This window comes from Heloderma suspectum, chromosome 4 (genome assembly GCF_057233095.1).
Source record: "Heloderma suspectum isolate Gila_16-S chromosome 4, 16-S_ref, whole genome shotgun sequence".
NCBI classification, from domain to species: domain Eukaryota; kingdom Metazoa; phylum Chordata; class Lepidosauria; order Squamata; family Helodermatidae; genus Heloderma; species Heloderma suspectum.
In genome coordinates this window covers 118,940,792-118,957,784 of record NC_139461.1, presented here as the reverse complement: position 1 = coordinate 118,957,784, position 16,993 = coordinate 118,940,792, and the positions used below count along the sequence as shown (strand labels likewise).

Sequence of the window (16,993 nt, the reverse complement as noted above, 5' to 3'; positions counted from 1 at the left end):
ACAAAGACAAGAAGCCAGGGACAGGGTGAAAGCAGTTGCACTTGCAGCAATCAAATTGCTGCTACCTCTATTGCTTGTAGGTAGAAGGTGTGAATTGTATACATCCTCATGCCTTTTTATATCTTCTCAGACCCAGGAGCCTAGAGAGGAACTTATCCGCTGCTGCCCTCTTTCTCATCATCAGAGACATCACCCAGCCTCTCCTGGGTGTACTAGGCTTCTGGGTGGCTTCAACTGGACCAACAAATCATCTATCAACTCATCTTTGTCATTTTGTTTTTCCTTGGGTTTCCACCCCCCACCCACTCTTTATTCTGACTAATTTGGAATTACATTTTCTTTTTTTAGTGTTTTTTTTTTAAGTAATTTCTTCCTTGCATTTCTCCTTTTACTTGCTGGTGATCATCTCGGTCCTGTAACTTGACAATGCTGCTATGCTAATCTAGGTCCCATTTCTTGTGCAGCATCTTTCATTTTTGGTGCTTTATTAAACTGTCGTTCTGTAGTTAATAAAGCTGTTGTACTTAATGACTTTGCTATCTCTTATCGTTTTTCTTGTTTTGTTCTTATTGAAACATGGATTTTCCCATTAGATGCTGTTACTCCTGCTGCTCTTTCATCTGGATCCATTTCTTTTTCTCATTCCCCTCAGCCAACTGGTGTGAAGGGCATGACAGGGGTTCTTTTTTTCTTTTCCATTTGTCAGTTCCATCTTATCCTTTTCTTGAATATGACAGAATTAGAATTTTTCCTTTTAATCTCTGCTTGTCTGTCATTTGTTGCCCACTGGGCCTTATTGCTTCTTCTCTGTGCAATATTGCATCCTGGCTCTCTCTTTTCTTGTCCTCTTCATTCCCAGTTGTTATAATGGGAGACCTTAATATCTACCTTGATTCCAAGGCTCAATTTCAGCAATTTCAGGTCTGATAGTTTATTTCACTTCTTCCCTCTTTTTATTACCTTATTTCTTCAAATTCCACTGTAGATCTCTTAAGCTCATGGAATTAAACAAAAACTTCTCTCAGCCTTATTTTTAACACCTTTTTCTTGAGTAACTCCTAGGACAGGAGTGGGGAACCTTTTTCAGTGCAAGGGCCACATTCCAATCTGGGAAAGATCTTGGGGGCCACATTCCATCTATGGCCACAGCCAATATGTGATTCTTACCAATTTTAAGCCTACTCAGAAATAAGTAGGACAAGCCTCTACATGTCTACTCAGAAATAAGCAGGACTGAATTTCCCAGCAGCACTTTCAATTACCATCCCAAATACCAAGCTCCAGTGTGTTTACTCAGCAGTAAGCATGAGCAGCATGTCTACTCAGAAGCAAGCAGGACAAGCTCATCTGTGGACTGCAAGTTCCCCAACCCCTGCTTTATGGTGCAATCCTACACATGTATACTCAGAACAAAGCTCCACTGTGTTCAATGGGGCTTATTTCCAGGTAAGTGCACATAGGATTGTAGCTCTATAGTTCTCCTTGTTCTTTATGGTCTCATGGTACTTCTTGTCAAACCCAAAACCTTATCTGTTATTTCTCATTTGAATCTTTTTTTCTCTTGTAATTATGTATGTTTGGAATGCCACACATCTTAATATTAGATCCTCTTCATCCATTTTCGTTTGTAAATAGCTTTTGAAAACACATTTGTTATTTTCTGGCCTTTACCTATTAGTTGATTCTCTTCCATTTGCCCCCTCCTACTGTGTTCCTTTTCCTTCCCTATTTTTCTTTGTCTATGAGACTGTAAGCCTGCAGACAGGACCTATTTAATTTTATGCACTGTACAGCACTCTGTTTTGAAAGCACTTTAGAAATAATACTATTACTGTTACACAGAATAGTAGAGCTTAAACAGGGTTCAGTGGAGCTCATGCCCCAGTAAATATGCATAGGATTGTAGCTTTAAAGTCCCACCAGGATAATTTAGCCTAACTTGATTCAGTGCAACATAAATACTGTGATCAGTTACTATTTAACACTTGCTCATATGGCAGAAGTCTGGTAGAATTCCTCATTTTAGAACCTGCCTTGCTGGGTCAGTCCAAAGGTAAGCTAGTCAACATTCTGGACTGGTTTGGATGATCTTTCCCAGCTTCATAAACCATGGTTTCTTATTATCCTGGTTTGTTAACTGACATTAAGCCAGAGTTTTCCAGTTTGGATATAACTGGGAACTCTGGCTTAATACTAGCTGGAAATGAAGCTCCAAAGCTCGTGCATGAGGGGAGAAGGCGAGGGAGGAATACTATGCCCCAACATTCATTCTTAGCTTCATAAACTAATTATGTCCAAACTGGGAAACTCTGGCTTAATGTCAGTTAACAAACCAGGATAACAAGATAGGGTCGGATCCTGGAGGATGAGGAGAAGAGTGAGGGAAGAGCACTCAGCCCCTATGCTCATTCCTCATCCCACTGCCTCTGAACACGAACACAAGAACAGCCACGCTGGATCAGACCAAGGGTCCATCTAGTCCAGTATTCTGTTCACACAGTGGCCAACCAGCTGTCCACAGGAAACCCACACGCAGGACATGAGTGCAACAGCACCCTCCCGCCCATGATCCCAGCAACCGGTGTACAGAGGCATACTGCCTCTGGTACTGGAGGTTCCATTTAGGCACCATGGGTAATAGCCTTATTCTCCATGAATTTGTCTAGTGGCTGTCACCACATTTTATGGCAGTGAATTCCACTAGCAGAAATATACCACAGCTTACTGCTGCCAAAACACAACATGAACAACAAAGAAGCTACAGGGCAGAGATCTTACCTATCAATGCTTCAAAGCAGTTGGCCATTGCATGGCGCAAGTCTGATTCTCTGCAAAGGTCAGGCCCATGAGCATAAAGCATAAATCGATCCAGCTCCAGCTTCTACAAAAGACCAAAACAGTTTTCGTAAAATGAAGAATGCCGCAAACTGCAGACCGTGTACTCACTATGGAGAAACACAGGAACAAACATGACTATGGATATGTGCATATTAGGGCAGTGATCGGCAGCTTGTACAGCACTCAAGGTCAAGCTATAAATACATCATGAGCCAAACAGCCATAGCTAACTGACCTATTTACTTGCCCATAATTATTATAATTTGCATGACACTTTGATGAATGTAGTGGATGCTAAGCTACAGTCGGTGGAAATGTTGCATTAAGACCATAGTATTCATATTCCAAAAATGTTATTCTCAGGAGGAAACATTAGGTTCAGTCCTTTAAAATGTCTTTAGATATGGACACTGAAATCATGAGCTGAAATGCAATAAACAGAAGCATATTCTAAATTTGCTTCCTTGACTGTGATCTCTTAATCCCTACGTAGATAGATATACGTTATGAGGCTGGGGACATCAGGATTACAAGTCTCGTCCTACCCCCGCTCCCAGCATGCTCATGCTGTTCTCAGGCCTTTCTGATATCCGTACTTCGGACTTCGCATACGAATCGGTGTCAGTGTGTACGCAGCTAATGTGTGCAGGCCTCATCTACACGACTGTTTGAACATACGCCAATTTTGACGGGTAAGCACTGCACACACTGGGGCTATGCACACATATTTGAATACAATGTGCAGATGACATGCTGGTCCAGGGTGAACCTGATTCCCCAACCCACGTAGATAACTGAATGTCTGCAAAGGGCTTTTGAAAACATTGCTGTTCGATGTTTAAATCAAAATCTTCTCACTTCTCAGAAAGACAGAAAAAAGAATTGAGGATCTATTCCCAAGTTAATGTTTACAGCTTTTCTCTTAAAGCCCATTTCAATAGTTATGTGTCACATTTAACTTGAGCATGGTTAAATCTGTATCTACTTCAGTGCCAAGGCACACATTTGGAAAAAAAGAAAGAAACATGTGTACACACAGAGTTTGGTTCCACTGAATACATGATTTGGCACTAAAAAGGATGTGCATTTGACTGTTCTCAAGTTCAGTTTCACATTCATCTTTTAAACAACTATTTTTGCTGTTAAATTTCCATTTATAGAATGATTTCCCACTGCAATTTAGACCTGAGTCAGTGAAAAGAAACAGGAGGACCATCCCTGGAAAAAGGATAATAGAAAAAGAAACCACACTCTTAGGCTCAGTGCAAACATGGATACCTGCAAACCATGGTTTGCAAACTGTGAGTCAACATTGTGATCCCACACTCCCTTCCCTCTTCAGAGCAATTTCCTTCTTTGCTTCCAGCACTGGCTATGGTTTTGTATTATATGCAAACCGTCACTAATTTTAACCATGGTTCCCTTGTAAACCATAGTTTTCTTCTAAAGCAGAGGTCGCAGCCATGATTTCAAGTGGATTTGCATACCATGTTTATGACGGAATCTGGTTTGCCATAACAATGGCTTGCACTGGTACACAGATAATGTGAAACCATGGACAGTGCTGGGAAAAGTGGTGCAAAATTACTCAGGAGATGGAAGGGGACAGGGGTTCACTGAGGCTAGTTTCTTATTTGCAAACCATGTTTTGCAGGAAGCCAGAATTACTATATGGGCTAAGGGAAGAAAAGGAGTAAATTGTTGGTTAGGGAGAAGTAGGGAGTAAACTTAGTTAAAGAATGTCATCATATTATATGTTTTTGTTTTGCTGAAGAAGAAGAAGAAATAATGGAAGATGAATAAATGGAACACCCACATAGGCAGGGTAAGAAAATGGTGAAATAAGCAAACCTCAAACAACATACTGCTTCTCTGAATAGGTGCTAATGATTGTATTTCCCTCTATACTAACAGCACACAGCAAATACCTCTAAGAGCAAGAGAGAAAGGTTGGTATGTTTCCCTACAGCTCCATCTAGCGTCTCCTTTGCTTCCAACCATAGGCTATTCAACATCAAGTTGTCTGCTAATCTCCTTCAAATCTTAAATCAGAGGCATTATGTAACGCATGCTAATTCTGGGGTGGAAATGTATTCCAACATTATTTTATACACTCATCTTACTTGGCAGAAAGTCACTGAGGAGTTTTAAAGGTAAAGGATGGGAGGAGGGAGGAGAGAGAGAGACCTGTGCATTATCCAGCACATTTCCTGCATCAGAAGAGTTCATTTTGCCCTTGTGTAAGTTTCTACTGACCAATCTCTCATTTATTTCCTCCTGCATTCCCCCTGGAGTATCTTTAATGTGTAAGAGTGGAGAACTGAAACATTAGAGACCTATGTTCTAAAAAAACCTCATTTCAATTTGAAAAACAGCATTGAACTGTCAATGAGACATTTGTTGAAAGCCTACCAACTGCACAGCATAAGAAAAACACCTATTCAGTTCTACTGCAATTATAGACGGAGAGAAGCTACCTCAGAGACTCAAGATCTGGCTGAATTTAAGCTTCCCTAAGTGTTAGTTTTGGTTTATCATCATGCTATCACCCCTCCTAATTTTTTGAGGGGAGACTGTACTTGGGCAGACCCATTAAGAGGAATTCTGTGTAAACTGGACAAAAGAAAACAGCCACACCAATGTACTGCTCCCGATTTCGAGAAAATCTCATTTTCAGATATGGAAGACACAATACAAAAAATATTTAAATACTGATGTACTAATGATCCATTTGCTTTAATGCATGACCATTTGGTTGTATTAAATGGCAGGTATGAGGAGAACACTGCAGATTGTGACTGCAGTGGGTGAGAAGGGTCAAAGACTCCAAACAGGGTCTCAACCTGGATTGGGCTCCTGTACTTACTCTAAGTTAAATTTTAAAAAGATGTAGCTACTTGCTATGTCTTTAAAGTAATGTGCGCTTTGGCCCTGAGTTGGGAGGGGCACAGTGATGTGGTTATTTTTTTAAAATAATTTTTATTCTATTTTTTATCTTTATAAATGACATAAACAGTACCAACAACCTAGTCATTATCTACAGTTTCCAACAATACAGTATTCTTAGGAGGACACAGCAATAATGGAAAAGAAAAAAAAGAACAAAAGAAGGAAGAGGAAGAAGAAAGCAAGAAAGAAAAATAAAAAAATAAAAAGTTACTTAAAAGGATTAAATTTAAACTGCATTACTCACAAACTTCAAGTATCATTCTCCTTAAAAGTTATACCTATAACATTGCCAATAATACAATTCAGTACTAGATAATTAACCTTACATTTCAATATCATATCTTCAGTCTTATAGCAAGGGAGCAAGCCTACAATTCATTTCCAATAACCATATATTATTATTATTATTATATATTGCCCTTCAGTTAACATATAATAGTAAAGCTTAACAATTTAACCAGTCAAAAATATTACTAATCAAAGTCTCATAATAATGATAATAATAATAAAAAGGAAGGAAATTAAAAAGGATAAGTAATAATAATAACTTTATGCTATCTATATTTTAGATAGTGTCATTTCTAAATCTATATATGAATGTATACATATCTATACACACACAAACAGGAATTTTATTATACAGTATATCATGTCTAATGTAAAAAAAAAGGAAGTAAGAAAGAGAGAGAGAGAGAGAGAGAGAGAGAGAGAGAGAAAAGAGGATATATGTAAACAATCCTCTGGATTAGCATACTGCCCGGAGCTTATAACCCAAATAAATCTGAAAAAAGAATAATAATTGAAAAGTTCCCAGCTCATGAGGCTGGGGAAGATGTCTCCCTTGCCTTACTTTGAACGCCAGCTAGCCAAGCCTCTGCCATTTCATGATTTAAAAACTTTTTCATCTGGCCTTCAAAAAGAATGCGAAATATAGCAGGTTATTTGATACGATATTGCAGATTCATTTGTCTTGCCTGATTTCTCGCCTTGGTAAATTGCCTTCTTTTGTCAGCAATTTCTTTAGTGTAATCCGGAAATAACATAACTTTGTCTCATGTTGACCACCAAAAAAGTTCTCCCACTTCCCTTGCCAAGTGCAAAATATGATTTTTTGTGGAAACCCTTGCAAATTGAACTATAACAGTATAGGCAGTCCCTTTGGTGCCACGAACTGGACCTGGAACATGGTATGCATGCTCAATACCAAGTAAATAATCAGATGGCAGAGTGAGTAGCTCATGCAGAAATTTATCCAAGAATTTAAACAAACTTATATCAGCAGGCAGATCTTTGATACTAATGATACGCAAATTTGCTCTACGAGTATATGCTTCCAGTTGGGAAATTCTCGCAGACAGGATATTATGGGAGGCATGCATAGTGGTCTCTTGCACAGACACTTGGTCTTGGAGAGAATTAACCTTCAATTCCATCTTTTGCAAGGAACTATTAATTAAATCCACAGCCCCTTGAAGGTTAGTAATAGAATCTTGGATTGTATCCAGACTCTTAGCCTGTTCTGTTAATTGAGAAGACAAAGTTTTTATCAGAGCTAGCAACTCCTGTACATTTTATTTATTTATTTATTTATTTATCGCATTTATATCCTGCCTTTTTTCCTCCAAGGAACTCAAGGCAGCGTACATGATCCTCCTCCTTCCCCCATTTTATCCTCACAACAACAACCCTGTGAGGTAGGTTGGGCTGAGAGTCTGTGACTGGCCCAAAGTCACCCAGTGAGCTTCCATGGCCGAGTGGGGACTAGAACCTGGATCTCCCGACTCCCAGTCCAGCACTCTAGCCACTACACCACACTGGCTCTCATCTCCGGCATCTGTAGAAACCTTTGCCAAGGGAGGGGTTGGGGGAGTTGGCGGTGGTCCTGCGGCTTTTTTCCTTCCCCTTGATGCTGCCATCCTCCTCTTCCATAAAGAAAGGAAGTAAGTATAATTACAAACAGTCACTTCAACAGATTTTGCAGATCCTCAGATATTGTTGGTATTTTTAATCCATAAATACTTTTGAAACTCATCAGCCCTGAAGTCTCCTAATTACATAGGAGTTTCAAAACAGCTTTGAGTAGATGACGCTCCGGAAAACTGACCTTAGAGTCCAGCTCTTCTGCTGCTCCGCAAAAGGAGTTGTTCTTCCAAGATCTTATCCAGATAGTACTCTAGCTTCCCCTTTTAATTCCAGGGTAAGATAAAAGGTTTTCAACCTTTTAAAAGCTGTTTGAGGAGGCGATCTGCGGAGCCTCCGCAAGACGCTTGCCAGGGTGACATGGCTCCTACCGGAAGTCCTGATGTGGTTATTTTCCATGCCATCATCACTGCCTGACTACAGGCAATATTGTCGCCGAAGTAAACAGCTTATCATGCCCGTCTCCTATGGTTCCTCTTTTCCTATCTTTCCAGAACAGTTTAAGATCAAGCCACAGAAATGTGGATCTTCCCACACTATACAAGATAGTGTCTGAATTTGGTCCATGTCAATCTCGAGGAATAATCAACTTGGAGTGACAATGGGAAAGCATTGCAAGACAGACAGAAAGATGGCTTCCCAGTTTCTTTAAAAATCCAAAAAGATTAGCAAAGGCTAAAGCAACAATAGGACATAAACTAAGAAGAAAAATGTGCAACTCTTTGTAGTGCTACCAGCAATTCACTGAGGTGCGTCGGCTTGGACAGCAAGAGTGAACCCTAAATTTGGGAGAGTATGAAACACTACTGCCTTGAAAACGTTTTGTAGCTGAATTGGAGGGGAATACATCTGAAGGAGAAAAATACAGATGACCAGACAGGGAGAAAATGCAAACCTCCCGGCTTTATATTAATGGCTTGCAAGAAATCGAGAGAGTAACAGCCCCAACACGAACATTTGCTGGGCTTTGTTGGGATGAAAAACAGTGATGTCTGGGCAGAAGGTGTCGTGGGATAATTAACATGGAGGGAAAGGGACTTTGAGGATCCCAAGAAATAAAAGGGGAAATCAATGAATGATGCATCTTTGAGAGCATAAGTGACACTGGTTAAAGGAAAGTAAATTGAAAGATCAATCGTAAGCCCTTTGGGCAGTAAGCAAGTCACTTCTATGTTTTTAGTAGCATCCAGCATGCCAGTAAATCTTTCAGTAGTTTAAATACAAGGTAGGCTTTGCTTTATGGTTGTGTTCAAAAGTAGCGATAGTGGGAATAATGAGTAAGCACACAAAATCATGGGATACAGACAGAGGCCAGGATTCTAAGTACGTCCATGCATGCATGGGAGAGGGCTGACAATTTTTTCAGAGTGCAGCTCCTTGTACTACATCGAATACTGCAAGGGGAGGGCCCCCAAACCTTTAGGGCTGGCTTTCTGGTGGGACAGTGGTGGACTAGAAAAGCCCTGGTGCATGCACTGCTTTTTGGATCCTGGTCACAGCTGTCAGGGTTTGGGATATATCTATATCTAAACAAATTGGACAAACAGGGCGATGTGTGTGCTTCCATTCATGCAATGGTATTTCCAGTCCTCTCCTCACCCTTGCACCCCAAATCTGCTCTGGGAGGTTCCCCGGCCCACTGGAGCACTGGGCGGCGGGGGAGGGCTGCAAGCTGGAGGGGAAATCTATTCCATCAGTGGTGTCTGTTACACTGGTGGACAGACATTGGTGGACAGACACCATTATTTAGAAGGTGAAGCTTTTCCTAACATGGAAAAAGCGATTTAACTTGCTAAATCGCCAGTGACTCTGTAGAAGATTATTGACTGGACAATTGTTGACCGGGGTGAGGGCGAACATCAATGTATGAACTTACAAAAAATGTAGAATTAACATCCATGGAATACAGACAGAGAGCATCAGCTAAATTATTACATGCACCAACTGATCTAACAAACTTACTTGATGTATAAAACCAGCAAAAGGGCCAGCTTATTACATATAGTTTGTTCATGGAGTAATTATATTCTTAGAAGAGGGGCACATGGGTTTTTTCCCCCTTGGAGATGTGTAGTAACTGCAAAAGTTGCTCTTCAGTTTTAGTAATTGAACAGGAAATTTCTGTATGCTTCTTCTGAAGCCTAAAATATGAGTCATTGTCAACAACAAGGCAGTTGTGCTGTTGCTGAAAACCATTATGACACTTCTGACCTTCTCAATTTGATCTACTTAGAAGAGGTCTTGCATTCCAACACTTTGTTATTACAGTGTTTTATAATGGTCTTTAACAACATTATTTACTCTTACGAGTCTGTGATAAAAGTAGATTACAAGTAATCTTCAACCTTTTCATAGACTGCCACCTTCATTCTCAATCACTTTACATTTCAGCTATACAGGTCAATTTTTTCTCCAGCCTTCCCCAACCTGGTGCCCTCCAGATGTTTTGGCTGACAACTCCCAGTAGCCTCATGGCCAATAGCCAGGGATTATGGGAGTTGTTGTCCACAACATCTGGAGGGCACCAGGTTGGGCAAGGCTGTTTTTCTATCTCTCTTCTATTTTTTTTTAAACATCTCTAAATAAACAAAATGGCAGATATGCTGGAGCAACCCACATTAAGCAAGGGTGCAACAGAGTTTTGGAACCCAGTCTACCAAATGAAAACCAACTGATTAAATGATTTTCCAGAACTCTCATAATATTAAACAGATTAATATAAAACAAAAAAATGTTTGGTTCTCCTATCAGCTCCTGTCCACTTTCATTGTTGCTATTAGTACTACTTTGCATATTTATAATAATGGAAGTTATAAATGCTACTTCAATGAGTTGGTGAAAAGGGGTATATGTAACGTGAATTGTGCACGAAGAGAATGCTGGATGTGTATTGTGAAGCTTAACTTGTAGGAGTTGCCTCCTACTAAATGTCTTCCGTAAGTTCCTAATGATACAGCTAAACTCCAACACATATCCATCACCATTCAGAGAACCTCTTGCGGTACTTGCAAGGCCTATCTTGAGCCTGAAGGGCACTGACTTAGGTGCTGCTTCTAAAAAACCAAACCCAGAAGCTCTGCCAGATATGAGGTGTTTGCAATGTGGACATAGCAAACATACACGTGTGGATTGCAAAGCTTCAGTAATCTGTCAAGCAGCCTGATGTCATAACTAATTTAAACTTAGATATAATAAAAATAATGGTGCAGACCTTAGCCAGCATGGCAAGATGTTGGTTCTGAACAATGGCAGTGCGGTAGGTCGCTAAGCCTCCTTCCTCTAAGCTTGGAAACAGGTAGTACAAATGGACACTGGAAAAAAATGATAAAAATCAAATTAATATCCTAATGTTCTCAATTGCGGATATGTTTAATAGGTGTTTCCACCAACATTGTGGCTGTCCTAAATTTGCTGATATGCAATATAAATGTCTGCAGATCAGATGCCACCCAGAACCCTGCTAGTCTTAGGACTGTTTCACATGTTACCTGAGTAATGGAAGAACCCATTTTTCAGTGGCTTCTTCCCACACAGCTCTGGTAAAGTCTGGATGTAGGAATCACTTGAGAGGGCTCAGCGAGGCCAATGATGTGATCCTTTCTCAAGTGAATGCTGCCCTCCCTTCCGGGTGAAGTTTGCATGGGAAGAAGCCCATGCGTCTTTGGCTCTTCACCCATGTGCATTCTCATCCAAGTATTGCTGGAGCAGCGTGGGATGAAGCCACGGGGAAGTGGCTCCCATATACTGCAGTAACATAAGAATCAAGAAACAATCTAGAGAAGTTTCTCCTTTGGTCAGTTTCACATGAGTACTTTTCTTATTCTGCATCCTAAAAACTTGAAACAAATACAACTTGACTAAGTGACTACTGAGACAAAGGCAGTAAGGCAGTTTTACTTAAAAAGCCTTAAAGAGCTGATTCCATGATTGTATCTCTCAGTTCTTCTGATGAGCTCAGACAGGTGTTTTAGCTCCACAACATCCCTGTGAGGTAGCCTTAATATTTTCTTAAAAAAATAAAGACAACTAGACAAAGATGAAGAGAAAAACATCACATTAGTTCAATAAGCTAAACATGCTCATCACTTTTCCTACCTGGCAAGCCTCAACTTGAGTGTGTTTGTCCAGTCATTTGCAGGTTAATCCTCTAAGAGCACAATCCTATGTATGTGTTTGGTCAGGAAAAAAGGCCTACAGCGTAGCTGGCTGGGGAATGCTTGGAGTTTTAGAGCTTTTTTTCTGTCTAAACTTGCACAGGATTGCATCCTAACTAGGTTGAACTAGAACAGGACTGGGGAACATGTGGTCCTCCAGATGTTGGGCTGCAAATCCCAGCAGCCCCAGCCAGCATAGCCAACGATGAGGAATGATGGAAGTTGCAGTCGAACAGCATCTGGAGGGCTGCACATTCCCCAGCCCTGAACCAGAGAACAGCAAGAATAGCACCTCTCCTTATACCAGCCTGTCCATGACTTAAGACTGACACGGGAGGCTCTTCTCTAAGTATCTTGATTACGCTATGTGTCAACAACGGAGAGGGCCTTCTTGGCTTGGAACCCCAACTATGGATACCCAAGCCACAGGTGCCAACAAGACCAGAATTGTTTTCAGCAGCGGCTCAAAAGCTTTTAGTTTACCCCGACATTTTAACTGCCTGATTTTGACTGTTATATTGCATTGGCTGACTTCTTTGTTTGATGAGGAGGAGGAGGTTTGGGTGTTTTTATTGTTTGAATTATATTTGCACACTGTCAAGGCAACTGCAAGGATGAAGGACAGTTTAAAAATGTTCCAGCTAATATACAGTAAATAAATACACTTTGAAGGGATTAATTAAGGTAAATGCAGAACATATCCTAGCTACACTTCCTTGGAAGTAAATTGCAGAGTTTGGCCTACCTGCAATCCTTTGTACAATTACTTGGGAGTGTGTGCCACCCACTGAAGCGAGTGTGAGCCTAAGCATGCTTTCACAGAAGTAAGTCCAACTAAGTTCATGGGTCCTAGGTAAATGTGCAAAGGACTGCAGTCTTAGTTGAACTTCCTTCCAAGTAAACTTGCAAAAAGTCTAGCCTTTAGACTGCCAGAAATGTCACTGTGAAGTTTCACTGCAATTCACACAATTACCTCAGGAAAAGTTATATTTTCATGGTGCCAATTTTCAAGCCTCAAAAGATTGCATGTAAAAATGTACTGTGGAGGTTTACTGTAAATATAAATACTAAAAGAGCTTGTTTTTGAGCATTAAAATAAATCTGCTGTCCTTCAGCACCGGTTATTTTAGGGGATGAAAGCTCACATATATTTTAATGCAAACAAAACAAAGCAAGAAGTAGTTATTGGAAGGCATTGCTGATATTTTTCTTTTCTTTATCTGTAACATCTTAACAGTTTTAGAGCCTCTCTTTTAAATAACAGACTACTTTCCCCATTACAAGTGGATACAGCTGAGATCTGAAAATGGCTTTCAAATTTGCCACCCTGGATTTTTTGGGGGGATACTGCCTTCTGTTCCAAATGACATTTATCAAGAAAATGGCTGCTGTTTTCACTGGGCTATAAAAAGTCAATTTGATGTTATTTTTGTCATTTTTCAATACTTTTGAGACAAGCCCACGGAGAAAAAATTGGAGCGATCGTCTATTAACTGAGAATATTTTAGTGATTTATTTTTTTAAATTGCGAGTATATGAATGTGGCTGCATACTACCAAAAGGAAGGCAGGATGCCAAGTGTGCCTTTATGAAGTCAGGATTAATGAATAATAACCCCACACTTGGGAGAAGGGAGAACATTTTCCAAGTTTACTTGTAAACACACATCTCGCTGGAGAATACAGGCAGAAAGATCAAGGAGTTCCATGACAAGAAGATGACACATTCTAAAATGATGTATTCCTTTTATTTGCCGCTTATAAAATTTGAAGCTTTTGGTCCTCAAAACTAGCCGTACTCCAGAGCAGTTATGAGCAACTTTAAATTACATCTGACGGGATGGAGGCATCAGCTTTTCATCTCGCAATATTACACTTTAGGGCCTCGGCATGGCAGGAGACTTCAAAAGTATATGTGGACATGCAGCTTCCAAGCCACAGCCAAGTATGTGGGATTGCAAACAAAAATTCTTTCTTTGAAATGCCAAGTAAAACATTATATAGAGGAAACCAAATAATAGCAGCAATTGACTAATTAAATGCATTCAACAGAGACCATAGTTTGGTTTGATTGGAGTGGATTCTCAGAAGCCCAGAACTAGGCATTTTAAAGGAAGCATGGTGGCTGCTGAAAGGAAGAACACTGTGTCTCCTTTTGCCTCTCTTCTGTGGTAACATCTACTGTTATAAAACACATAATGTGACTAACTCACACTTAGAGATGTGAAGGCCCGGAAGAAAACCAGAAGCATTTGGAAAAGGAAAGGAGATTTTGCAGTTTTTTCCCCCCTAAGGACTGTTTCTGATTTTTTTTCTGAAAAATGTAATAGCTTTGGATTATGAAATATTTTCTTTTAGAATTTAAGACAGGGTGTTTATATATTGTTACCCAGCCTTTACTCCCTGCACATGATTTCTAAAAACTATATAACAAGAAGACTTTTATAGAAAGACTAGGAATGTAAAATGTCTAGAAATAATGAAGCCATGAGGGGAAATGTTTGCTAATCCTCTCTGTAAGATTCGCAGCATAGTTATTTCTTTGATTCTTTATTACAATTATTGATGTAATGTACTTTTACTGATAGACATTTAGGGATACTGCAAGTCATGCTCTGTTTCCCAATGTGAATAGAGTCACCATAGCATAAAATGGAAGAAAATGTGCATTCTTTACAATTTGGGTTTTGTTCTATAGAGTCCTGTGCTTCTCAGCTTGTTCTGGTTAGATGCTGTAGCAGTCAGTTAATGTAGTTCTAATCTAAAACCCACATGTGAAAAAAGACTGGTTATCCTACCAGTCACCACATCTGACGGAGCAGCATGTGGGTTATCCAACCTGTTTCTCTTCTTTAAAATAATGATGATGATGATGATAATTATTATTATTATTATTATTATTTTGAGGCTTGGGTCTATAGAACTCAATGCCATAGTTTTTAATAAAGTTCTCAATTAGAGCTCACAGCTAGGAAATGCTGCCTCAAACCTTTTAACTGCTGCAACTAGAATAAACCCTCTCTGCTGAAAAGAAACTCAGTAGCCTGGTTCCTATGGTATAGGCATGGGAGTGACACTATCACCAGAGATGACCTTTCAAAAAGGAACAAAAAATAAGATGTTCATTAACGGAAATTATTTACAAAAGTGAATCAAATGTCACTCTTCAAATAATAGACTGAGATTTCTTAACGATTCTTACATTAAATATGGTTGCTTACCATTCCTAAGTTGAGTCTTTCCCAGCTAAATAAAATCTCAATAGCTTTTATTTCTTATCAGATTTCCCTAAGCTTCACCCCACAAAATGGAAGAGGTTTAGGAATTTCCCTAAGCTTCCTTACAAGCAGCAACAGATGCTGCACACCAGTATTCCTCTGTCTCCAGTTCTTCCTGCTTCTTCCGGTTTCTAGGATGATTCAGATGTTTCAGGGACTACTATATAAAATAGAAACCTACAATATGTTATGTATAACTTGGTTAGCTCATAGAATGATCATGTTTGGTATATTAAAGTATAGGTTATTCAGACAATAATTACAAATTTACTAAGGGTGCAATCCTATTGAGATAGTCTGCAGCCTCCGAAGCTGGAGGCTGCCAAGTATCCAAGGCAAGGTGGCCAGAGCATGGAGGTGATCCTCGCCTCCATGCTCCGGCCGCCCTTCATTTTTTGCTACACAGGCAATTTTGCATGTCTAGCTGCAGGTTTGGGAAGGGAAGGAGGCCGCGCAACACATAGGAACCTGCATAACACGGCTTCTGCAGTCTCCTGCCCTCCCCGCCCCTGGGACCGCCCATTTTCCCCCGTCTCCCAAGCATGGAAATGTAGCCGGCACAGGGAAAACTGCACTGGCTACGAGGGGCAGGAAGTGTGGCTTCTGGAAACCGAAAAATCCTGTGGCCCTCTAGACAATGTCTACTGGCCATAGGATTGCTCCCTAATGAATTTACTTTTAAAAGTCTTTAAATATGATAATTTCATGAACAAACCAAGTTATACATAATATAACTTTAGGAACATAAAGGCTGCTTGATTTGGACTAAAATGTCCAGCATTCCTGACCATTGGTCTTGCTGCCTGAGGCTGTTGGGAGCTGAAGTCCAAAATATCTGGAGGGCACCAGTTGGGGAAGGCTGCCCTAAAGCAACAAAGTGACTTTAGATCTATACAGAGTGCTAAAACATAAGTACTGCTTTAAAAACAACAACCCAGAGATGTGTAGTATCTGTCCCCTGCTCCAGGCCTGTCCAGAGCCAAAGGATGGCTGGGGGGAGGCGTGACCCCATCTTCTGGCCTTCGTTTGCTGCTCTGCAATGCCAGGTCTGTTACCCAGAAAACCTCCCTCATCCATGACATGATCCTGGATGAGGGTGCAGACCTGGCATGTATTACGGAGACCTGGCTGGCCAAGGCTGCTGCTCCAACCCTTGCAGCCATGTGTCCAGCTGGATTTTCGTATGCACAGCAGCCGAGGGCTGGGGATCGGGGAGGGGGAGTGGCTGTTATCTACCGAGAGTCCTTGGTCTTCACCAGACCCCCTCTCCGGGAGACCAAGGTTGCTGAGTGCATGTACTGGAGGTTGGGCCCGAAGGGCAGTCTGGGGATTCTGCTCGTGTACCGTCCACCCCGCTGCACGACTGACTCCCTGGCCGAGGTGCTTGAGGTGGTCTCTGATGTGCGTGTGCAGTCCCCTAACTTACTGGTGTTGGGGGACTTCAACGTACATTCGGAGGCCATCCTCACAGGAGCACCTCGGGACTTCATGGAGACCATGGCCTCCTGGGAGCTGCACCATATTCTAACTGGGCCCACCCATATAGCCGGTCATGCACTAGACCTTGTGTTTGTTTCTGGAGAAGTGGGGAGTGATCTGGAAGTCGGGGGTATATCCACCACCCCCTTGTCATGGACAGATCACTATCTGTTGACGTTGGACTTCTCGGTTCCACAACCCCTCCGCAGGGGTGGAGGACCCATTAAAATGGTCCGTCCAAGGCGTCTTATGGATCCAAATGGATTCCTGAACATGCTTGGGGATTCTCTGGGGCATGCCAACGGCCACTCTGTCGAGACCCTGGTGGGTGGCTGGAATGCCGCAATCACTGGGGCATTAGATCAGGTGGCTCCGA

At 41.0% G+C, this 16,993-nt stretch overlaps 1 protein-coding gene across 7 annotated transcripts in view; it reads right to left on the bottom strand.

Moving 5' to 3' along the window:
- The window catches only part of DROSHA (drosha ribonuclease III), a 118,874-nt gene that overhangs the window by 34,777 nt on the left and 67,104 nt on the right, over positions 1-16,993 (bottom strand). For all 7 annotated transcript variants that reach the window (XR_014790276.1, XR_014790277.1, XR_014790278.1 and 4 more), the window contains exons 21-22: positions 10,919-11,018; positions 2,779-2,881 (exon numbers count right to left, since the gene is read on the bottom strand). Coding sequence is in view for 4 of the 7 variants with exons in the window: in XM_084850548.1 (XP_084706674.1) it covers positions 2,779-2,881; positions 10,919-11,018 (203 nt within the window). In the remaining 3 variants the exon portion in view is untranslated. The remainder of the gene's footprint in view (positions 1-2,778; positions 2,882-10,918; positions 11,019-16,993) is intronic.